The 25,738-nt window shown below is 38.7% G+C and overlaps 1 protein-coding gene across 8 annotated transcripts in view; it reads right to left on the reverse strand.

Annotated features, from left to right (window-relative positions):
* The window catches only part of CAST (calpastatin), a 110,354-nt gene that overhangs the window by 16,381 nt on the left and 68,235 nt on the right, over window positions 1-25,738 (reverse strand). For 6 of the 8 annotated variants that reach the window (XM_019727909.2, XM_019727906.2, XM_019727907.2 and 3 more), the window contains 16 exons: window positions 22,032-22,100; window positions 20,760-20,858; window positions 19,147-19,227; window positions 18,470-18,508; window positions 17,891-17,980; window positions 17,672-17,761; window positions 16,468-16,569; window positions 13,174-13,257; window positions 12,410-12,457; window positions 10,544-10,639; window positions 8,788-8,883; window positions 5,384-5,485; window positions 4,800-4,883; window positions 2,618-2,668; window positions 2,375-2,446; window positions 2-100 (listed from right to left, as the gene is read on the reverse strand). In XM_019727909.2, coding sequence (XP_019583468.2) covers window positions 2-100; window positions 2,375-2,446; window positions 2,618-2,668; window positions 4,800-4,883; window positions 5,384-5,485; window positions 8,788-8,883; window positions 10,544-10,639; window positions 12,410-12,457; window positions 13,174-13,257; window positions 16,468-16,569; window positions 17,672-17,761; window positions 17,891-17,980; window positions 18,470-18,508; window positions 19,147-19,227; window positions 20,760-20,858; window positions 22,032-22,100 — 1,302 coding nt within the window. The remainder of the gene's footprint in view (window position 1; window positions 101-2,374; window positions 2,447-2,617; window positions 2,669-4,799; window positions 4,884-5,383; window positions 5,486-8,787; window positions 8,884-10,543; window positions 10,640-12,409; window positions 12,458-13,173; window positions 13,258-16,467; window positions 16,570-17,671; window positions 17,762-17,890; window positions 17,981-18,469; window positions 18,509-19,146; window positions 19,228-20,759; window positions 20,859-22,031; window positions 22,101-25,738) is intronic. The other 2 variants (XM_019727910.2, XM_074328684.1) reach the window with 1 other exon arrangement.

Raw genomic sequence — 25,738 nt, forward strand, 5'->3', positions numbered from 1 at the left:
CCGGAGTGTCAGGGGGTGGAACTGCAGAGTGGGTGGTTGGAGCTGGGGTTGGGGAAACCACTTCAGAGATGGCAGCTGAAAGTTTAGCGTCTTTAAATGGCTTTTGTAAAAAAAAAAAAAAAAAAGGTTTTGATCAGTGATATGTTGTATAAAAAATGCCCACAGCCATCATTTAAATACAACTCTTAATATAGCTTCCTGATTAAGTCTCTTGATCCAAATAGATACATAGTAACACCGAATCTGAAATGCAATTTTTATTCTAGTTCCTATTCCATTCCACAATTTCCTATTTTCTATTCCCATTTATTCTTCTAAATGTTGTTCAATAATCTAATGACTTAGAGCTTCATGGTTTGTTTATACTTTTCTTATTGTACATTTAGGTTGTTTGCAGTTTTTCAGCTTTTTTTCTTTGTAACTGGTTGCCCTGAATCAAAGTTCTAGAAGTGGTTCTCTCTATGGTGCTAGCTATATTCTACCATGCTGCCCTCTCAAAAATTGCAGAAATTCATTCTGCTAAAAGCAGTGAAGGAGCATGCCTGTTTCCCATGGCTTTGCTCACCTAAATATTTTTAATTCTGATAATATATTAGGTATAAAATGATAGACTACTATTCCTTTAATACTTGGTATATGGTATGAGGTTTGAGTTTTATTTTTTTCCTTAATGTTAAATAGCATATTATTCCAGAATCTTTCTGAAATTTCTTCTCTCATTTTAAAAATATACTAAATCTGTCATTTATGTTCATTTCTTGTTCTTTTTCCATTAACATGTGGCTTTGCTTTCTGAATCAGAACCGTATCTTATTATTGTATAAAAAAGCCTAGTATTTAGTTAGGTTAATCTTCCCCCAAAAGAGTGAAAAATGCTTTTCAATATTTTAAAAATATTTTATGCAGTTATTTTTCAAATAAATGTTAGATAATTTTGGGTTATGTTTTAATAAAAATATTAACTTATAAAATGACATAATTGTCGTCATTCTTTTGAGACATTTAGTCAAATTGTCTTAGGTATATGGAATTTCTTCATGTTTTTGTTTTTCTATTCATTTCTATTGCAGGTTTCTTTACATAAGCCTGACATCTCATTAGATAATTATATTTTCTAATCTGTTACTAATAAAGTGTGATTAAAAGATACAGTGAATGTTTAAATAAAAAATTATTATAGTAAAAGACACATTGCCATGAATTCCCCTCAAAATACCCGCCCCTCCTGCGCTTCAAATACACTTATTCCATCATTCTTGCCACTTTCTGAAACAGCTCTGGAAGTCCTCTTTCATGAGTGTCTTTACTTCATCCTCCATCATGACAATGCTCCATGTCACACATTGCTGATGGTACAGCAATTTCTGTCAAAAACATTATGGTGTGTCCTCATCCACCTTGTTCACTGGTTCTGGCACCGTGCGACTCCTGGCTCTTCCCCAAAGTAAAAATGACCATGAAAGGTAAATGTTTTAAATCAATTCAGGACATCGAGGCAGCCACGACAGTGCAACTAAAGACACTCACGAAAGAGGACTTCCAGAACTGCTTCAGAAAGTGGCAAGAATGATGGGGTGTTTCAAAGCGAGGGGGAGTATTTTGAGGGTGATTAATGGCAATGTATCTTTTACTGTGATGAACTTTAAACATTTACCACATTGTTTGATCACACCTTGTATACATAGCATACATATGTGTAACATTATGCACAAATGTGAGAGCAAAAACTTCAGGCAACTCCAAGGAATCATTGTATTTCCTAGTTGTCACTTATTCTGTCTATGTTGCATGTTGCAACTGATACATACTTTCCATACCACTGACTACATAGGATTAAATAACCCAGACCCCATAAAAAAGGTTCTGGAGTTATATAAGGTATGGGAACGCCAGCAGACTTACAGTGTATATGTTTACATATAAAAAGCCCTGGAAATCCTACAGTTGAGAAACCTGCTTACCCCTACCCAACATTTCCCAACCTTTCTAGTAACAGAATTCCCTTTGAGGGACTATCTGTTCCACATGAAGCTCAGTTACCCTAGAGGTAATTTGGAAAATGATCAAATTGTGGACTGTCAACTGGTAAAGTTGTCTAAGAAGTAATTTTAGATACACAATTTTAAATCCTCTTTTCCTAGGTGTACTTGAAAGCGTACATGCTCACTGGTTCAATTAGTTACACGGTTGAAAATATTCACTGTGTTGGAAAAAATATTTCATGATACAACACAGTTTTAATGGCTACAGTGGGTTGAGGGCCTTAATTTTGGGTTTGTTTCCTCAGCTCCCAAGTTAGATTATAAGTCACAACTTTCCATTTATTTCTGTCACCCTGAAAGTAAGGAAATGAAACCAGGAGTTTCAGACTTACAAACGATGAAGTGTGTGAGGGAGCAGTGAAGTCCTCAGACAAAGCATCGAGAAGGAAATCGTCACTGAAGGGCTGCAAGAACCAGGAAATGTATCAAAAAATACCACCTCATTTGTCTCCTCTTCAAAACGATGTCACTGTTCATATGCTGGTCAACTCATTAAAAAGAAAGCAATGTACTTCCTGAATTAACGAACAGGGCCAAATGAGAAAGATATACTCAGAGAAAACTGGCTTGCTTACTGGAAGGGATTCCTTGGACTCTTTCGGCAGGAGTGGTTTTCCATCTTTGTCCTATCCAGGGAGGAGAAAAACATGGCATTGAGTCATTTCACATTTATCCTAAGTATGAACCCTTGTAAACATTAAAAGGAGTCGACAAGTGATTCCTGATGTCGTTGCACATTATGAGATCCATCATTTCAGGTAGCAGATTCTCTCCTCAGAGAATATGCCCTAATTAGTTCATGTTAACAGCACTCACATACGTCAGGCATTCCCTAGGCACAGGGGCCACAAAACTGACTGGGCATTGTGACCTTAGATGTTCACAAACCAGTGCGGGAGGAAAATATGAGCAGTGAATGTAGAGGGGCACATGGTGCTATGGCAGGGCACTTGCAGGACAGTCGGGGTATGGGGGTGAGCCTTTGTATAAGTTGCTTGGAAAAAGCTGGTTAACTTCACAGGCGAGACGTCCAATTAACGTCCATCAATTCTGTGCCCAGCCCTGCAGTACACACTGGGAACACCACATAGTTTAGGACAAAGTGCTTGCCCTCAGGGAGCTCAGCCCGTGGGTGGGATGCTCTGAAACTTAGGACTCAGATGATGCCAAGCTTCAAATGGCTCTAACAGGACAAAAATCAAAGTATTTGGGGCTCTTTAGTAAAAGAAGATTTATAAACAAATGGTAAATCCCATTTATCCAGATATGCAAAAATAAATAAGTACAAGGCTACCTACATATCTATGTTTCTAATAAACTGGTCAAGATGGTTTTTGTTTTATTTAAAATGTGAGGAGGGGCAATGATTTTTAGAGTATCACCTGCCTCCCCAGGACTGGCATAAGCTCCTTTACCTTTACCCCCTTTCCCATCTCCTCCACAGGTTTACTTGTGCCTCTGACTATTTACTTTTCAGTTAGGAGGAAGCAGCAAATTTCCCACATGACACATGGGACCATTGGAGTCACATCTGCTCTACACTCCAAGCAAAACCACCCTGTGTCTGGAAGGGGTAACTTGTGGGCTACCCTCAGGGAGCTGAATCTCACTGAAGACGCCAGATATGAGGATAGCTGATACACAGCAATATAGGATTTAAACGTGCGATCAAGCCAACCCCCAGTAAAATATTATAAAGCAATAGGTAATTACTAATGTGTGAGATCAACAAGTCCAGAAGAGGATCAAACCACCGTGGAGTAAAGTGGTCAGGGAAAGCCAATCAACCAACCACTTGCCTTAAAAACTGCTACTAAAATTCAGCACAAGGAGAGAGAAAGCAATCAACCCCCTACTATGAAGACAGTTACCTGCCTTTACCAAATGAGGGGGTCACTAGTGACAGAACACGTGGCCCTTAAAAACCTCTCTAAAAACCTCACAAAGCAGCATGCATATAAGTGCAAATTCATCGAAACATCATGGTTTCAACTGAATTCTGAAACGCAGAAGCAAGCAGAATAAGAAACTTTTAATCAGGGAGAGCTCAATATAGTTCCAGTCTTGGCTAAACAAACGGCCTCATGCCCATGGATGGGAAAGAGGAGTATTGATTTGATTTTCCTGAATTGTGAATGAAGTTTAGTTGAATATCCTCTTATGTGATGGAATGTTATGAAGACGACTGACATTTGTTCTAGTGTCCCTGTGTCTGTGTGTCTGCCCTGTGCAAGTGGCTGTACTTAAAAGTACAAGATTCATAACGAGGTCTCCCCTGTGTCACTTGTTCTGAACAATGTGCACATTCAAAATAAAGAAAACGGGTCAAATTATCACTTGACTCAATGTTAAAAAGGCACTCTTATTTTTTTTTCAATTTATATCTAAAGAGTTGCTCATTAGAAATTTTTCCTCATAGTCAACAATTGTTCTTCATTTTTCTTTTCCTATCTACATAGAGGTTGTCTAAGTTTTCTTATTTCTGGTCTTGTAACAAACCATGTGTTAGACGGGAAAAAATTAGGTAGCTTAGACATTAGATTTCTTCCACTTCAGGGAGGAGTGAAAGGCCACTTAGGAATATTTAGCCCCATATCTGGTGTGCTAACAGGCTATTAGCGGACTAATACAATTTGGTGTTTGAAATAGTAAGAAACAAGATCTTTATATGCCAGGTCTGCTTCCATGTCCCTTCTTTATGTACATGGAGTTCAATATGAGTGAAAATAAAATAGAAAAACACCCCAGCCTGTTTACCTTGACCTCTTCTAATCTATATTCAGGAGGAATTGTTTCTTCTTTTTCACCAAGTTTTTCACGATCCTCTTCTTTGGCTTTCTCCTAAATAAAAATCATACCATTTTCATTATTAATACATCTTTTCTCTTTAAAGTAGATACCTGAATGACTAAAGGTGAGGCAAATAAACCCATCGTTAGAATGTACATAGGACAGTATTTGCAGAGTTCCTACAACACCCTCATCTTTAACACTGCCTGCTAGTTTAGCAGGCTAAGACGCCAACATTGAGCTGCTAGGCTCAAAGGCAGGCATGAGGACTAGGAGACAGCTGCCACCTCTCTCGTGAGTCCTCAGCAATAGGAAAGGTGTGACTCAGAACTCCGATACGTGCGTGCCGTCCATCCACGGCTGTGCTCAAACACTGATGCTCACTCAGGTTTGGCTTCTTAAGTAGGATATGCACAGTAACAGAAAGCCAGCTGGTCATGTGTTGTGGGAAACATTAAAAAAAAAAAAAAGACTAACTTATTAGTTAGTCATTTGGGGAATGAAGGCAATCAATAATTGTTACTTTCTAGAAGTAGCTGAGCTGCCATTACCTTGACTTTATCCTCCACAGGCTTTCCGTCTTCTGGATCTGCTTCCCTTTTCCCCAGGCTACCAGCCAAGGCCTCTACAGCATCATCTGGCACCGCGTCTTTCTAAAAGTACATCAGTGGATATACTGAGTAGGTGGTTAATACCTTCTTATAGAAAAGACTACATCAAACAATGCAGAAGGGCATAGCCTTATTTCAGGCCGAGATACGCAGCACGTGTTATCTTTTAATAATTAGAATTATCAACTGAATTAGAATCTATGTTTAAGAAACATAAAATGTTAAAAATTAGAGCAAGGCTCTTATATTACGCATTAAGGGTGTGTAACTTATATAGTGACACTGAGAAACTTACAAGATCTAACCGAGCGTTCTGGTTTGGAAATAGGGGCGGCAATGGAATGGGTGTATCACAGAGAAGCTGAAAGCCAGGAAAGAAGACAGAGTGATTTTTCTGGTGATTGTTCTTGCGATGGCACGGGAAAGCCTTCCAGAAAGTTTTCTGTGAAACAGCCTGGCCCATTCTAGAGAGGAGGCGGCTTGGGCTGAGCTTCTGCTGAGGCAGATGCCTGGGTTCTCTAGGCAGTTTCTATGGGTCAGAGTGACCTCATGCTGATTCAGGTGACTGCCTGGGACTGACTAACCTGAGTGGCCCAATGTGAAACATCTAGCTGTGGTCTAGTTATTCAAAATGAAATGTGCTACCTCATGATGTAGGGAACTGTGTCCATGCTGACATTTACAAAGAAAACTGGAAGAATACAGAGCATAAATGGTATAAAGGGAAAACAAAGGAGAAACTATGGTTGTGTTAAAAGATAGGACTAGACCCCAACTCCTTCCAAACCACAGGTCATGATCCGTATATTAGTGGGTCATAAAACCAATTTATAGTTCAAAACCGGGACTTTTTCAATGAAAGACTAGAACAGAAAACAGAATGCATCTTACATAACTAGAATAAGTCCCATTTATGAAAGTGTTGTTTCTATTGTGTGGGTAGTGGGTTGTAATATCAATGCATTTTCTACTGTTGGTCTTGGTCAAAAATGTGTGAGCCCCTGAATTAAAATCTCAAAGATTATTCTTATCATGAAAGTCTGTCACCTCATATAGAGTATATGTTGAAACTTTAGAGTAAAAGTGGCTTTCTGATTCATAGCTTAGCCATCATTCCAAGTAAGAAAAGTTGTTTTTCTGCTAAGCTGCACTGCAGAAGGAAAGATCACCAATGAGGAAAGTGGGAAGTGATTTATCACCATCTAGTGGTTGGCCACTGCATAGATTCTATTCCCGGGGCAACAAAAATCTCTGATGTATCCCATTTGTTTAGGATGACACCTAAATTGAAAGAGTTGCAGTGGTCTTCCAGGCTTACCCAAGCAATCTGAGCTGCTACCTGATCCCAGACACCTGCACACCTGACATCTATTTTCTCCTACTGTCTGCTGTAGACTTTTTGGAAACCACTGTTTCCCAAACCGGTGCCTTTTGGCTTAAGAATTAAGAGAAACAAAGTGAGAAAAGTCAGGAGAAGCAGCAGTCTTAAGAACTAAGGAATCTGGAAATAGGACTCAGGACTAAAACTTGCATTTCTGTAGCATTTTATGTTGTTGTCGAATTCAGAACTAGAACTCAGGCCTCTGGATTTCCTCAATAAACTTGCTTTTTGTACCAACAAGAACCACACAGGGCACACATTCCCCTCTTTCCTCTGGTCTTTGTTTCCTTTCCCTCACTAATCCTCAAGCCTTCTTGAGTCCTCTGACCCTTATCACACTCTGCAACTATTCTCTCTGGTTCCCAAGGTGTCACAATCCCAGCTCACCTCAGTGACTGGCATCTTAGCAGCCCTGGTAACCAGACTTGGTAGAGCAGAGGCCCAGGAAAGAGAATGAAAAAACAAAAGCCGCCCCTCCCCCTTTTTTCTGTCCACTAAACATCTAATGCTGGACTCTACAGTCAAGGTAAAGTTGGAAAGGAATGAAGTGAGCCCTCTAAGGCCTTGGCAGTCACACTTGGCACGACATGTGGATGACACATGTTTAGGTCACAAGAGTTCTGCCCAGAAATGCTGGCCATTGCCTTTTTAATCCGATTACTGCCTCTGTTCCTGCTTCCTTCATTAGTCTCTTCCCAATTTCTCTCCTCTCTCCTATGGCCTATGACTTGGCTCCCACAATGTAAAAGTTTTGGAGAGTACCCTGAAACCTCAAAAAAAACCAGGGGTCAAGTCCTGCCTAAGGCAGGAGGGAGACTCTGGACTTTGAGGAGATTTGCAGTTGGCACCAAGGACGTCCCTGGCAGGAAGCAGCCACTTCAGGGCACTCAAGACACTTGTCCTACACATTCTCCAAGGCCCCCTTTTCTCAAACAACGAAATGCACATGTCCTAAGTACACCAAGTACCTCACACCTCCGTGCTTAGCCTGTCCTCAGCTCACTGGTCTCCCCAGCGCTAACCCCACTTCTCAGTGTGATCCTGCCTTCTACCCGCAAGCCTTTCCTAATTCTCCCTAAAGAACGAGGAATCCAAGTGCCTTCTGTCCGTTTCCCACATGACAGCGATCAAGTGGTACTGTCAGCTTGAGGTCTGGCCCATGTCCACACTGGACTCAGAGGTAGCTTAGGGCAGGAACCATATTTTCTTTTCAGATGAGGCTCTGAAAGGTTAAGTAAATTGTTCAAGGTCAATTTAAAGGTTCATTTCCCTCATCTAATAATAGAGAGATGATCAGATTTTATAGTATCCTTGTGAAAATGTATTGAGAAGATATTGCAAAGCACCGAGGAAAAGGTAGAGTATAGATTCAGCAAGTCTGTAGTAATGAAACATATTCCAGTGATGTTATTCTCTAAGTCAGAGTCTATCAACTGATGGAAACAAAACCCACTGAATTCAAAAGGAAATAAGGATTCAACTCGTTAAATATCATACTTCATCCAAAAGATAGAAAGGGAGAGAGAGGCAAGAAATGAAGAAGGAAAGGAATTGAGTTACTCTATCCTCCCTTCAGTTGGGAATGGGGGAGATCGTGATGATACTGGTTCAGATTATTCCACCAAGAGTCAGCTCCACGTCATATTGGGCTGTTTGTGGAACTCCCAGTAGGCTTGAAAGATGCAGGAATGTGAAAAAGCATGATTATCCACAATAGCTGAGGAACTAGAAAAAATTTCAGGTGAAAGGAAAACACAGCTTGTAGCAATTCAATTAAAAATTTAAATACAGCCTGAATTTCTAGCATACCCCGGAAGCCCCCAAACAGAAGATGCTATAGCTATATAAGGTTTTATGATTTTGTCAGTATAAAATAACATGCTGGTGACACAGAGCGGAAAGTGCATGGGAGGAAGAACATTACTTTCCCAAGACATTTCTCAATGCCCAGAGGATCCCTCACCGAGGTAGCTGGCTTGGGTGGTGCTGACTGTACACTGCACAGGGACGCCCGGGGCACATCCTCTCCCACAGGAGCCGGGGCACTCGCCTGAGATTCCTGCGGAAAGAAGCAGGTACGATGAAGATTTTTTAGAAATACCGGGTTAGTAACACTGAACTCCGATGAATCAACAATACACTCTGCTATGTTATATGCTATGAGTATGATTTTCTCGAAAGCCTAAGGATGGCTGGCTTGAGTAGTAAGGAAGTCAAGGCATGTTAAAACACGTTGGCTCAACTTTGTGTTACCTCTCACCTTAGGTAGGTTACTTAACCTCTGAGACTCAGTTTCCACATCTGTAAAATGAGAACAATAATAGTACCTACATCGCAAGAGCTGACAGAGGGATTTGATGAGATAAAATGTGAAGTGCTCTGTACAGTATCTGGAAACAGTAAACTCAGTAACTTTTAGCAACTATTATTTACGTTATTTATTTCTCATCATATAATACAATATACCAATTATATAATGCAATCTAATATTTTATATAAATACATCATTTTTATGTATCTAACAGCACCTTGTGTACTGTAAATAGATATGTACAAATGCAGGGTACAAGTACTATCCCAGGAGTGCTCAAAGTGTGGTCCCTGGAGCAGCAGCCTCAGCATTAGCAGGGAACTTGCTAGAAATGCAAATTCGTATGGCCCCCACCCCAACATACTAAATCAGAAATTCTGGAGGTAGGGCCCAGCATTCTCTGTTTTAACAAACCCTCAAGGGATTCTGATGCATGCTCAAGTTTGAGAACCAATGTACTATCTTATTTTATCACAAGGTAAAATTTCAAACTATTTTTAAATTCAGGCCTTTCTGGAAGTCTACCCTACATGTAAGGTGTTCAGCAGATGATTATTAATAAGGTATTTCTTCTTTCAAGAACTTACTATTTAACACTATGTACATATGTAAGATGTGAAGAAGGACCAACAGAGCTAAAAACTCATTTGCAACAAATGCCTTCACAGGGATATATAAAGAAAGAACTACAGACCCATGGCACGTCGTAGTCTGCTTAATAAGTGTTGGAAGGGTGGTCAGTTTTGGGGAGGGAAAAGCAGAAGACAAAGGCCACATTAGAGCAGAGCTTTAAAGGGATGACTCAGATTTTAGTTCATCTAGAATTAGGTTATTACAGACAGAAGGAACCACATGAGAAAAGCCATGGAGACACACACTTAATGTCATGGTTTAGTGAGGTGGGGACGCACCTTGGTAGGAAAGGAAGCTGAGGCCAGAACACATTAGTGGGAACTTCTACTTTGTAGGAAATGGGAAGCTCCGGAGGGTTGGAGCAGGGGGATGATGTGACTACAAGCATGCTAGAGAAAGAATAATTCTGGTGGACATATAGGATGGGCTGCAAGGAGACTGAAGACAGAGGTCATTGCCATCTTGAGGAGAGTGGAGATGACAACTATAACTAGGACCCTTATAGAAACAGGAATAGAAAGGAAAGGATGGGTGTGAATGCCTTCCTGAAGGAATAATTACAGGACTGCAACTGCAAGAATTACAGGGTCAGCTTGGGGAAAGAAAACACATTCAGAAAAAGGCAGGACAAAAACTGCATGTAAAAAAACAACAGCATCACGGGCTTTCTTATCAACCACTTCATGCTAAAATACTTTGGGTCTCACATTTTTTAGGTTATAGAAAAACATTAGAAAATAAGCAATACTAGAGACTTTCATTTTTAGAAACATACTTCTGCTTTCTCAGTTGGCTTAGATTGTTTTTCTTTACATTTACTCTGGTCAAAATCTTCTGAAAGCTCATCAATAAGTTCTGATTCACTCAGGAGCTGAAATACAAAAAACATTGTATATTATGAAGTGACTATTTTGTACTTGTTAAAAAAACAGTTTTCACTGACAATTTTTTCTGGTTAACACATATTAGGCCATATTTTAGAATCTAAAAATGAAAGCTAAGTTATATAGGGCATTTCATTTATCAATGGAAGATAAAGGTCATGCAATAAATAAGGACTATTAAACACCTCAGTACCACAAAAATGTGAATGGTTTACTTCAAGTTTTCCTGATACTTCAATTTTAGGGTAATTTTGTTCAAATAAAATTCCCTGTTCTTTCCAATGAAGATATATATAGCTTTTTTTTGCAATTTTTTTTCTGCTTTCTAATGAATTCCCTTCTAAATAAGTCAGTAAATATAAGAGAGACTGTGTTAATAATTTGAATTACCGGCTGAATTAGAATATAGGTTTAAAAATCTTAAAATGTTAAAAATTAGAGCCAGGCTCTTATATTAACATTAAGCATTAAATGTGTGTAGCTTACTGTGTTTCCCTGAAAATAAGACCTAGCCAGACTATCAGCTCTAATGTGTCTTTTGGAGCAAAAATTAATATAAGACCCATTATTATATTATATTACATTATATTACATTATATTACATTACATTACATTACATTACATTACATTACATTACATTATATTATATTTTATTATACCCGGTCTTATATTATATTTAAATAAGACTGGGTCTTATATTAATTTTTGCTCCAAAAGAAGCATTAGAGTTGATGGTCCAGCTAGGTCTTATTTTCGGGGAAACACGATATATAGTGACATTGAGAAACTTTCAAGATTTAACCCAGCATTCTGGTTTGAAAATAAGGAAGGAAATGGAATGGGTGTACCACAGAAAAGCTGAAAGCCAGGAAGAAGAAAGAAGTGATTTTTCTGGTGATTATTCTTAAGATGGCACAGGAAAGCCTTCCAGAAAGTTTTCTGTGAAACAGCCTGGTCTGTCCTAGAGAGGAGGTGGCTCTGGAGTATAAGAATAGATCATATACTCCTCTCCTGTGACCACATGGAGCTTTGGCAAGAAAGTTCCTTCAGGTGAAGAGGTATTATTTATTTAGGGCATGTGGAGATTTTGACTAATAACAGTAATCTATGTCATTCTGACGTGTGATTCAGAAGCTGGGGCCCCCATGTTGGACAGCTTGAATTTGGAGTTCTGGCCTTGCTATTTTCTAGTTGTGTGACCTTTGGCTATTTATACAATCCTTTTGTATCTCAGTTTCATCACCTGTAAAATGGGAATAATAATAGTGCCTTCCTCATTCAGTGAGGACTCAAACAGGTAACATTTGAAAGTATCTAATGCAGTGTCAGGCACATAGTAAGTGATCAATAAATGTTGCTACTTAGTATTATCATGACAGATAACTATGCTGGTTGATACCAACCTGAGTAATAGCAGTATAGAATCAGAGTGTTTGATGCTGTAATTAGAATCAAACTCTAAGTAATAACCATCTAATTTAAGTGCTCTTTTGACATTAGTTCCTAATATTCAATGAACGTCACCTAGAAATTTATAGTAGTCTAGCAATAATCCGTGAGGAAAACAATCATTAAAATATGTGAAAAGGAGTCAGAGGTATGAGCCAAGTGTTGCTATCGGAAGTTTCCCTCTTCTTAATGCTAGGTTGGCGTGCCAAGTCTCCACAGTGAAATCCTGTCTGTCAAAATTATCTCACTGTATACTTTACAGTTCTGTTGTTTTTTTTAAATATCCAGAAAAATACTTATTTCCTAACCTTGGATTTTTCTTCAGGCTCTGGCAATAGTGGTTTTCCATCTTTATCCTGTAAACAAAATTGAAAATGAAATTGAAAAGTTTGCTTTTATGTCCCATTATGTTTTTCTTGGGGAATTCCAGGATATTAAGGGAGAGCTTGCTTTTTTCTTATATTTGAGTGAATTTCTATTTCAGATTTATTTTTTGTAAATCATTAGAATAAAGAGTTGAGATGTTTCTAAACATGAAAAACTTTCCATTTATAAGCATATATAAGAATCCCAACTATTTTTCCATCATGTGCTTATGTGTATTACTTCAAAGACAAATTACAGATATAATTATAGGAGTTAGTTCACCATCCTCATCTCAAACCAAAACCAACAAAACCACCTTAACTGAGGATACTGGTAAATAGCTGTACATTTATATCTACCACTTAGAAGATCTATTGTGCTTTAATCCATATAGCAGTTAGAAAAAAGAAATTATTCCCAAATTGTTCCTTCTGCTTTAAGGTTAAGAATCTATGTCAAGCATTGTTAATAGTAAAAACACTTGAATTTATGGGGATTTTAATGACCACCCAGTCACAACTTAGGAAACCATCCCTTAAAGGGTCCAACTGTAGAGAACAGAGAAGAAAGGGTTTAGGGTTTCAAAGTTAGTGTATGAACCGGGACAGACGTGTCCTTTCGCACCATGAGAACAGACACCACAAAGCACGATGGGAAAGCAAGAGGCATGTGCTGCTGTTGGTATGCACATTGGCTAACAACGTACCGTGGCTGGTTTTAACCTGTACTCCGACGGGACTGTTTCGTCATCCTCACCACACTTCTTCAGTTTCTCTTCTTTGGCTTTTGCCTGAGGAAAGTGGAGAAAAAAAAATAAACAAAAAATATTTGGATAACACATAAAATAAGATGATATCACTTTATGTACTTCATGGGTGTTGCAGAGAAGACCAAATCTGATAAAAGTGTCTGTATGTGCTTTGTAAACTACAAAGCACAGACCACGGTGAGCAACTTTGAGGAAGGCAGCAAGTGGGGTGACTGAGAAAAAACACAGGACTCCCAGGGAGGTGTCCCTGCACTGCTGTCAAGTGATCTAAAGCCTTGGGAAGCCACTTAGTTTTTCTTTGACTCGGTTTCCTCAGCTTAAAATGGGGCTACTAGTAATCCTTATCTAGCTACTGACTTGTAATAGTCACCAGAGGAAAATAAATAAAATATCTGTTGAGGCAGTTAAGCACAGTGCAGAAGTTAGTCGCTATTACTGTCATAGCCTTCATCTGTCTGTCTTACTCAGTGAGGCAGTTATCTACGGGGGAGAAAACCACCAATTCTCATGAATGTTGACCACAGTTCAGAAATGGGAGAAGCAGCCCATCACAAATCCTGGATAACTGGCTTTACCTATTTTAAAAGGACTCCCTTCAGTAACCTCAGGACTTCACTGGGTTAATGAACCAGAAACCACCAAGTCCATTAGAAGTAAAAATGTACAGTAGTTCTAAAATAGATCACTGACTTCTAGGATGTAACATTTGCATTTTAAACGATGGGTCAGTAATGCAAACTTCCATTACATATAACGGTTTGTACCTCTATCAAGGCACGGATTTAAATCACAAACCAAGGAGCTCCTGGGCACAAAGAGGGTGGGTGGGTGGGGGGGTGTCACTTAGCAAATTCCAGCTCAACCCACTTCTCCCACCTAAACCCTAAGGTTGTAGTTCTCCATTGAATGATTAGTCAATTGATTAATTTTAAAAACATGAAGCACTTTACTGAGCCATTCTTCTAGGCTCTGGAATTACAGTTTTATTATTTTATAGAATAACAGCTCTTAATAAGGGATGTTTTGTTTTGTCTTATTTTTTAACAAGACAATTTTAACATTGTCTTGTTGCTTAACATTTTTAACAGTAGAATATATTAACACTTAATGTTAACATTTTAACATTTAATATATTCTACTGCAGCATATGGAAGAAGCCCATTTCCTCATTCATAGATTTGTGAGGTCTCCACCTATAAACCAGCCTTCATGAAAGTCAAAGGTCACCTGTGTGATAAACTGTCCTCTCTACTCCACTTGAGCGTCTCCCATCACATGCACAGCTAGATCCTTTCTAGTCTTCCTTGATCTTTACATTCTTTAAATGCCTGCATTCCAGGCATTGAAAGCAAAATGACTCCTGAACTGAAATAGCACCAGATTAGGTTAACTACACACAGAAATAGACAAGATGACTAATGTGGTGTGATTATAAATATTATCATGTTATGATGCCTCATAAAAATGACAAGTAGGCAAGGACCTGTTCTCTGCAGTGTTATGTCATTTTTCCTCACAGAGCTCTCTAGTATGGAATGTACTGGAGTGGCTGTGGACTCCTGTAGGATATGACCTTTATGAGCCTTATCACAACATCAGACTATCCAGGAAGTAATGCATTCACCATTAGATAGTAAAAACTCATCTTAAGAATCCAGAGGATTGGAAGATCTCCTTAGGGAATATTTACACTTTGTACATAACAAAAAAAGAAAAAGAGATAGAAAGAGTAGAAAAGAAAAAGGAATAGTTATTTTCATTAAAATTTTAGGACTTGACTGCTGCTGAGGTTTTCTAGAGGAAATTTAATACACTTACATGCATTCCAAAACTAGTTACCCAAACTACTTAATGTTATCCTTATTTAACTTTTTTTTTTTTACCTCTACTTATCTGATTTTAATCACTGTAAGACTACTCTTGTCCTGTGATTTATGTTCATACATTCCCTCCCCAAATGATTGTCTCATTAAACATGCTAAGAATCTGTAAAAAGCCTGAGCAAAAGAGCAACTGGCTCACTGCCACATAGCCCTCTGGTGGTGGCACCACAACATGGTCTACCCAACTTGGGACCACCCTTCCCAGGGTTCTGCCAGGACCACCCTTTCCTTTAGACATGGCTTCTATCTGGCCGTTCCAAGGAACGGTGATGTGTATCTCGAATTGTGTATTAATCAAAGTTTCTTTTCTTCTCAATACATTACTTGGTCCTGGAGGACGAGGACTGCTTCCCCTGCTCCCCCGTGTTCGCCTTCACAAAGATTGTGCCACACTGCGCCCGGTGAGCCCTCAAGGAAAGTCGAAGACAGAAACTGGCCCATTTTGGACCAGGGCTGTCTCAGACTCAGGGAGCGTTGCTGGGAGTCCCTGAGACTCACCTTCCCTAATGACTCAGAACGGGAAGTGACTTCAGAGGCAGGGGCATTGTGACATCGACCCCTGCCAGCTCCTCTCCTGAGCTGATAGGACGGTGCTCCCCAGGGCCCCCAGGCTGCATTTCTATGTCAACCCCGACTACATTACTTTGTCTAGAATGTCCCCAGGGCAATTTTCCTCTTTCCTTCCTCTTTTCCCCCAGAGGACTCGGTTGAAAAATTCTTTTAAAAATTATAATATTAAAACACTCCTTCACCAAATACAATCTTGCTTTGGCTCAGAAGATCTTGTTAAGTATGGTGGGATAAAAACTACACAGCATCATGCTCTAAACATGCAGCAGCTTTAGTTACAGAGTAGTTGTTTCTGCATTTTAGTCTAATTTGAGACAAATTTTCAGCATCTTTCCCATAGTTATAAAAAGAAGAGTCTCCCCACCCACCTACAGTCATCTCCCTCTCTCCTAATTAAGCGATGTACCCGAAACCCTTTTGAAAATACAAATTTCCCACTTCCGTAAGAGCAGACAAACCTATTTCTCACCAGGCTACTGCTTCTGTGTTATCTTCTTCAGTCGGGTGTCATTTAAGCATTGCCAAAGGAGATTAGTGTTCATTTTAAATACTAAAGTTCTAGGTGGTTTACAAGACACACGCTCAAATATCTTTCTCGGTTGCTAACTCTCCAGCAATAAATATCTAAATTAACCAGACCCTAAAAGTAAGGCAGAATGAAATCTGCCTTTTAAATCTCCAATAAAATGAAAGTTGTACAAGAATTCTCAACACGCATTACACATTTACTTTTGTAACCTGCACACTAACATTTGTATATGAACTCCAAGGTCAGTACCTCATCGACTTCCTTAATGGAGCTGAGGTCAAGTTCAGGTTCTGACTTCCGGTGGCCCAGAGAAGCTGAAAGAGCATCTAGTGCTTGATCGCTCATTGTGTCCTATTCAAAAGGAAAAATTCAGTCCATTAAAAAAAGTGAGAACATCTGCTAAACCTGAACAATCCATCCACTTCTTTGTAAAATGTAAAATTTAAATTTGTAAGATGAATCATGGATGGGGGAAAGACTTTAGGAAGGTAATTTTATTTGAAACCTAGCAAAAGAGAGAAATAATAAAGAACTTACCAGTGAGTGAAAACTGGGGCTAAGACACGTTTCTACAGTAACAGTGCTCTCAGGGGCACAGTGTACCTCTTACTTAGCAAGCTAGAAGTATAACTATGATAATAATTATGCCATTATTAAATACTCATATCAAACTAAAAGCTGCGAGAAGTAAACTTTCGCTATCCTGTTTTCCTTTTTCTAAAAATGACTTCTGACAACCCTGTCCTTTAGCAAACCAGCTAAGCCCAGAAAACAAGGCAACCTGAGGTGGCCCCGCCACCTTCTTCTCTGCAGGCAGGATGGCTGATCGCTGTAGGAACTCCCACTCTCAGGGGTGTGGTGCTCTTACTGTTTCTCTAGTCAGCCAGATAAAAATAAACTGTCCATGCCAGGAGCGGGCAGAGGCAGAGCAGCTACGACAAAAACTATTCCTTGTGTTATCTGGATAGTTGGCAGGTGGAGCATGTATTCTCACCCAGCCCAGAGGTCTAGAACCACATTTCAGGATTCGTGAGAATTAAGTCATAGTTGCTTTGGTTAAAAGAGGGGGGCAGAAGCAGCTACAACATCCCTCTAGTAATTTCACAGTGCTCAAACTCCTTTAGGAAACCATGTTAAAGATTTTATGTTCCAAGAGTATAATTTCTCTGGTGTCCTGCTCTTCTGGGTATTGTAATGGTGAGACGGTCTTGTTTCATGACTAAGATTGCAATGAAATCCCCCATAACCACTTACAGAAACAGAGAAGACTTGCCTAGAGATGATCAGTATTGCCAATTGGCTTTGCCATTCCACATAGACCCACGAGAGAAAACATGCACCTTATCATGTACAATGCACTATTGGTATTGTCTTGAATCAGTTAGATCAACCTCAGGAAAACAAGTGTTGTCAGGTGAACTGTGGTTATTTGCAGAAAAGTAATTATTTATACCTCCTTCACTTTTCTTTTTTTCTCTTGGGGTGGAACAGCACTTTTGATTGCCATGGCTGACTGAGCTTTCAAAACCTCTCCCGTAGCTTTCTGAAAAACAAATTATAAAAGATTAGATTTATAGATGAGGGAAATGTAGTCACCAGCACTAAAAGGTTAGTTGTTTTACAGTTCAAGAGGGTTTCTAACAAGTTCCCCTAATAACACTGGAAACAATACCTCTTCCTCCGTTTCCTTTCTATCAGCGGTAGAACTGCAGGTGAAGTCAGATGATAAGGCATCTATGGCATCATCGGGTCCCATTGGTTTCTAAAGAAACAGGTACCATGATGGGTAACATATGATAATCATTCAAGTGAAAGATCAGATTATAAACCCAGCAAATGAAGAATGTACTTTGGCAATTCCTTTACCACCAAATGAGATACGTTAATAAAATAACTCAGATGAAAGCCTATGTATGGAAGGGAATGGGTTTTGTAATATTATTTTCCTGTTCCCCTCTTCTAAACGTATTACATGTTAGGATATTCTCATTCTATTTTTATTAACATTTATTTTATCCTAAAACTTTCTTGGATCCATTCTTCTTCCCCTAAAAAAGAACTCCATATGAAACCAATGAGCACTGAGACAAACCGCATGTCCACTCCCTTTCTCTGAACAGATGGAAACTTCATCTGATTTAGAGATTACTTCAGCCATAATCCTAAAATACAGAATTGACAGCCCTACCTGCCAACAAAAAATATAAAAAATGTTCACTGGAATCTTAGAAGACATTTAATGTAAACTCACCGCAGTGTCTGGAGGAGGCCCTGTGATCCCTTCTTTTTTCTGAAATAAAACATTCATTTGATAATGTTGAGAAGGCAAAATTAATCCTTACAATCAGCAAAATGTATTGCTCAGTGAGTGTTATGGGTTGAATTGTGTCCTCCCAAAATTCATACTGTTGAAGTCCTAAACCCCTAGTCCTCAGAATGTGACTGTATTTGAAGATACCACCTTTAAAGAGGTAATTCAGGTTAAATGAGGACATCAGGATGGGCCCTAATCCAATATAACTGGTGTTCTTATAAAAGGGGGCAGATATGGACCCAGAGATACACATAGTGGGAGGACGACGTGAACAGATATAGGGAGAAGATGGCCATGTACAAACCGAGGAGAGAGGCCTGGAATAAATCCTTCCCTCAAAGTCCTCAGAAGGAACCAACCCTGCTCACACATTGATCCCAGTTTTCTAGCCTCCAGAACTGTGAGACAATGTATTACTGTTGTTTAGGCCATCCAGTCTGTGGTACTTTGTTATGGCAGCCCTAGCAAACTAATATAGTGGACGCCATAGTAACGACAATTTCACATGCCCTATTTTGTCTTCTAAATTTTAAAAAACTGAATATATTGACGTGATAAAGATTATATTCCAAAAAGGAAACAGTAAAGTGAAAGTAAATGGGTATTTAACTTACGGCTAGAAGTTCCCTATATTTTGGAGGAATTGTGACTTCTCTTTTACCCAATTCCTCTATGTACATAGAACTCATTGGATCCTGGAATAAAAATCACACAAATAGGGATATTACATAATTATTTAGCTGAGAACGTTATATGCATATTTGGAAATCAAAGTACTATTCCGTTCTTAATTTATGGAAGTATTGAAATAAAATGTAAAGCATTAAGAAGCCAAACTTTACACAACTTTGAAATTCTAAGTTTACACAAATACTTGCCTTTATTTAACTGGTTTAACCCATATATAATGCTGGAAAATATTCAAACCATATGTTAAATTTGACTCCAATATTAAAATACATTCCAATATTAAAAAACATTAAAAGTTTTTCATTGTCTAATGTTTCCAATTCATACAAAAGTACAGTTAATAACAATTCATTTCTATATAACCCAATACCCAACTCCATCAGACCTATAGTTATTTCGTATGTAATTTCTAAGAAAGAAAATTAAAGTGATGTCTCCTATTCAGCCCTTTCTAACCCCATGTCCCTTCCTTGTTAACCAGAGATAGCCACCATCCTGAACTTTAAGTTTATCATCTCTACCCACTTAAAGTTGAGCATATTTTAAAATGATTATTCTACATGTAGGTATCCACAAACAACATACAGCATTATTTTGCATATTTTCAAATGACATAGAAATGGTATCATACTCTAGATATCATTCTGTGATAATTATGTTTTTGGAATATATCCATGTTGATACATGAATAATCCATTTTAACCACTATGAAGTATTCCCTTATATTATCTTGTCTTCTGTTGAACATAATCACTTCCAAATGTTTCAGCTGTTCTTACAAATCCTTGTACACATAGGCAAGTCTCCCTCCGGGGAATCTCCCTAGATGTGGAATTGCTGGTTGAAAGCTATACACCCCTTCAACATGAACGAGTGCTGAGTTAGTTGTCAGACTTTTACACTTTTGCCAATCTGATAAGTACGCAGTGATAGCTGTCCACGTTTTAATATCATTTTCCTAATTACTAGGGAGACTTCATTTTATTTGTTTATTGGCCAACTAAGTTTTGTCCTATTTTCTATTGGGTTGTCTTTTTCTCACTTTTTAAAATTCTTTGTAAATTCTGGACACAAATCCTTTGCTGTGTCTGTTGCAAATATTTCCTTCCAGACTATGGCAAGTTTTTTATTTATTTATTTATTTTTTACTATTGAGGAACATACAATTGTCATGCTTTTTAGGAATTAAGAATAAGGATGAACTGCAGGTGGCAAACATCTAGAAATCAAAATAAGTCAAGTCCATGGGACTCAGATTACAAGGACAGAAAAGTCTTTGTGACCCAACAGGCTGTTTGCCAGCACTAGTCTCAGCACAGACAATCACTACATGTTCGCTGAATCAATGCAATAGTATAACTAGCACAGGATAAACCATTTCCATCTCCAACACTAATTTTAGTTGCTTTTATTGATACTGACATCATCCTGTTTTGCTCTAAGCAACAGAACACTAGATATAATTTTGTGCATCGTGTCCTTATGTTTCTCTCCTACCAATTAAGAATGAATCTTTACAGATATCAAGATCACATACCGAAACTTCAGGTCCAGTATATGTTGTGTTATCTGCTTCAGTGTCTTCAGGTTCTCCTAAAGTGTCTATTAAGTCATCCAAAGCAGCATCCATGCCTGACTGGAAAAAAAAAAAAAAAGAGCGAGAGAGCAGATATTTAAATGTTATTTGTCACACATATTTCACTTTTTACTTTTTAAACTAAACACCACCATTCTGTGTAGAAAAATACCAAACACCAAAAGTTCTTCAAATATCAAAACAGTTAAAAATCTGGGCTCCAATAGTCCATATTATTTTAAAGTCTCAGAGTACAGATTCTAAGGTGGAAAAATAAAAAGTCATATTCAGGCAAGAATCATAATTTTAATAAGTCTAAAGGCACTAACTACATGAACACATGTATGGTTCATTAAAGCTGCCAGACCAATCAATGTACTGACAGTTAAAAAACAAAACAAAACAAAACACAAAGAATTATGACCACGTTGTTATATGTAATAGGAGAACATGCTTTATATTTATTGCTGGTCAATAGTTTTCCAGAGTTATACATACAAAGAACCCCAACAAAATCTCGCCATAGCACTTCTTCCAAATAAAATCTATATCAAAAATGGATTGCCCTGTGTTCCACTTGTTTGTGTTTGTGTGTGTGTTGTTGTTGTTGTTACTTGCTTGACTAAAGATGTTCACAACAGAAATAACCTGAAAGGAATGTTAAACTTAAAAGAAGTGACAGTTTACTCTGTCAATATGGGTTTAAATCAGTAAAATGACTAAAAGAATGCCACCATACTATTTTTGAGGTTAAGAATGATTCATTGTGAAGAAAAACCTGCATTTAAAGGCCAAAATAATAATTTGGGGAAGAGCCTTTAACTTTAGGGTCTACTACTTTAACTCAGACTAAAAGTGACTGTTTATTTTATTTATTTTTTTTGCAACTATCATATTCCCTTTACAATTTTAGAAACTCATTCTATCACCATGTAATAGAATTTGGGGCCTGTTAGCTTTAGACTGACTCAGTTGGAAATTTCAAAATGAAGAAGAACCTGACATTCTTTAGTGATACCTCTGTTTAAAGAACGTATCTTTGCAGGAGAGAAATTGGAATGTAAACTCCATGGAATATAACTGGAATTTTCAGAACACAGGGTTATAATATAAAATGTTATAGGCCTTCAGGTACCTCCACCTCATACTGTTTGCTCTCAGGAAATCAGATCATGATAAATGGAGAGACTATAAATAAATGTCTTATGCAGAAATGTACTGCTATCTTCATACCTTTCCAGATGGTTTACCCGGTTTGGATTCAACTGGTACAGTCGAGGTTGATGATTTATTTTCTGTTTTCTGGTGGGAGTTTAGAAAGGGAAAAAACCTCTTTCACATACATTTTAAAATTCGATAATATATTTAAAAATGAATTCATTATAATACTAGTATTGATCATATAATGAACATGTGCTCTGTGCAAGACACTATGTGGAATGTGTTACATTCTTCAGAACAGCATAAATAATATTAATAAATAACATTAATACTAGCTACTGTAATATAGTATATAATACTAACATAAATAATATTAGCAATGTGGAAAGCAAGGCTGAGACAGGTTAAATAATGCTTAAGACACAGTAAAACACAGAACCAAGATTTGAATTGAGAACTGTCATCTCTTTCTTTACCACTCTCGGTTCCCTCTCCCAGGGCTCACATCCAGTCTTTGCAAGACCCATGAATCCTTTTGATAAGCGGACACTTCTAGCTGTTGCTATTTCAGTCTTTGCTCTCACACATCAAGACCCCCACATCCTTTCCTTTGGCCTTTCATCACCAACTCTTTCCTTTATTTCCCTAAATTGAATTTCCTTCTTATCATTGCTAAGGTTGCCCTATCCATAACTGCCAGTAACTTTCCAGTCTGTGACGTCCATGCCTTTACCCAGACATAATCTTCTCTAAAGTTTTACCCTGGTGAGAACCCCTGTCCTGACTCACATCTCTCACAGCAGCCATGACCCAGCACAATCCCGGTTCTTCTCGGCGTTTTGTGCCCTCCGTTCTCTGCCACCTCTCACACTTCTGCTTTGCCCCCATTGGCATATATCCTACACATTTCTGCCCGGCCCTGGTGGTTCTATCCAAAATCATTTTCTAGAGCCAGAGGCCAAACACTTTCAGGGCCTTCACTAAATGGGTGAAGTTGTCCGGATTAAGACAAATTAGACAATCAGTTTTAATCTGAGTTAAACAGTATAAAGTCTTTCCCCAAAGTTGTTTTCCCTTTTGAATGCAGGTTATTCCTCATAATGAATCATTCTTAACCTCAAAATTAGGATGATGGCATTGTTTCATTCATTATACTGGTGTAAACCTATACTGACAGAGTACACTGTCCCTGTTGCACGGCCCCGAAATCTGGAGGCGGAGAGAACAGGCTCCAACGGTCTGGGTTTGCATACTAGCGGACACACACTGGCTGCACGAGACTTAAGGCAGGTCGCTCTCCTGCAGCTCAGTACCCAAGTGTGTGAGAGCAGGACAATGACTGCACCTACCTCAGGGATTGTGAGGATTCGATAAAGCGTGAAAGCCAGTGTTTGGTACATACTAAGCTCTTTGTAAGTACTTGATATGTAAGTAAGTGCTAAATGAATGACCGCTAAGATTGCTGTGTTAAAGATACTGTGGGGGCCATCAAGTTGTGAGCCTGAGTCTGGGCAACTGAACCCACTTCCATGATTCAACCACAACCTTATGCAGACATTCATTCATGATCCTTCTGTCCTACCATCCCCCTTCTCTCTCTCCCACTGTTCTCCTGTATGCCAAAACAGTATTCTAATTGCCTTGCTACACATCTTTCTTGGGATACCTCAAAACACTGAAATTCAGCCTCTCCAAAATCAGACACCATTTTTCCTCCTCAGCCAATTCCTCCTGTGATTCCTGTCCGTCTGTCAGTAGTAATTAGAACAAGGCTCACAATTTAAGGATTCACTCACTCTCAGGGGTGCCAGCCCTGCACTGGTACAAGCCCTCAGTAGGGTTACCAACTAGAGTTACCAACCTAGTTCATTCATACTCTGAAGCCCCAGGTTATGAGATTTTACTTTACTTTTGCCCGCTGCAGCCAATAATTTTCTAAAGCGTGACGATTTTACCTCTGCAATGCCTCCTCCATTTCTCCCTACTATCTTGTTCTATCTGAGCTCTAATTTAGGATAAATTAGGATCCCCAGGACTACTGAAACAGTGCCTGACCGACCTTCCACCTTCCTATCTCTATTCCATTTCATCCCATCCACTGAGGTCACTTAATCTTTCTGTAACTGGGTTTTAATCACATCACTCCATCTCTTCTCTAATCTTCAATGTTTATCCTCTGCTTGTTGAATCACTACCACATGTATACACTCACTTTAGTAGTCTCCACAGCAAAGCCTCCGCCTGTCTTTCTGGTCTTAACAGTCCTACCACTCACCTCCCTGTACTTCACCCAACACTAGAATGCACTCTGTATACCCAGAGTACATTTTATGCTTTTCCATCTTAATGTGTCTGCAAGCCAGCAATCCTAGCCTCGCTCAAACTGCATCTACTCAAAGCCCCTGTGGATTCCCGCAATCAGACAGAATGCCTCCATTCCTCACCAAACAGCTCCTGTCTTAATCTGGCTTGAGTTGCAGCCCCAGGGATATTGTCCTCTTCCTACCCCTATATGGGCCAGCCTGCAGCTTGGCTGTCCTGCCAAGTCAGACACAGGGCTTTAAACACGGTATATACTTTTAAAAAAATGCAGATCTGATCAATTCCACTTTATGGGAGACAAATCAAAGGCAAAGAAAAGTGAAATGATTTGCCATAAAATCCAGCACAAGTCAGTAGACACCAGAATTCCATAAAAGCCTCTCCTGATTTTATTGTTTAGCTTTTACTGATAACCCTGGCTAAATTATATCTAGCATGAAATTTCAATTTTTGATTACATTTTAATATCTAGTCTAACATATCCAATCCTCTATTTTAAATCTACCCATTTTTCAAACCATTTCATCAACACAAGAGAGTAATGTGTACCCCTGGGATGAAGTGGGGATGGGGTCTCAAGTGGTCTGATGCAAGAAAATATTATTTGAAGTTGGGTCTTTTCATGTAAACATTTACATAAAATTTACCATTACTCTACAGGATATTTGCATTCGTTTGAACAAAACTAATGTACATTTCCCCCCAAAATCTGAGAAAAATTGATGTTTCAGGGAGATGTGACATAATTTATTCTATGACTTTCCTTACATCTCTCCTGCAGGGGAATACCTTTCCCATTTTGAGAAGCAGGAAAATAAATATATACTACATCTTTCTATTTTCATTTCCACCTTCCCATTATTGCTTCAGTTTCTTACTATGGCTTCCAGAGAAATAAGTACTAGCATTTCTAGGGAGACCTGGCCTCCAAACTGAGGACTCACTCTGTATTGCTATGGGTGGAAACGTAGACTACTTCTCCTCTTACATCTCCAGGCCAGTATCTGAAGTGGCTCATCAAAGGAGCTTAGGAAGACTCACCCATAATTTCTCAAAAGGGCACATACATACTTTCTTCTGAGAGGGCTTATGATGTCTCCTTTGAAAACCTCCCATAGCAATTCACGTAATGTCATGGCTATTCGTGATTTACTAGTATCAAGATAGCTGGAGTTCATGTTAAAAGCTGAAATTAATGCTTATTCAAATATTCAAGGCATTTTTATTTGCTTTATTTCAAACTTATACGTCTTGAAGGCAGAATCTGAGTCAACTCACATGTTAATTTCCTTGGTACTGGTACCAGGCTTTATACATGGCAGTGCTAAATAAGTTTATTGAATATATGCATTTTAAAATCGTTTTTGGTATTTTTCTCACTCTATACCCTTTAGCTACATGATCCCCTTCACAAAATTTCACAAGTGAATAGCGTTCAGTTTTACCAAATGACAGGT

This window comes from Rhinolophus sinicus, linkage group LG03, assembly GCF_036562045.2.
Source record: "Rhinolophus sinicus isolate RSC01 linkage group LG03, ASM3656204v1, whole genome shotgun sequence".
NCBI classification, from domain to species: Eukaryota; Metazoa; Chordata; class Mammalia; order Chiroptera; family Rhinolophidae; genus Rhinolophus; species Rhinolophus sinicus.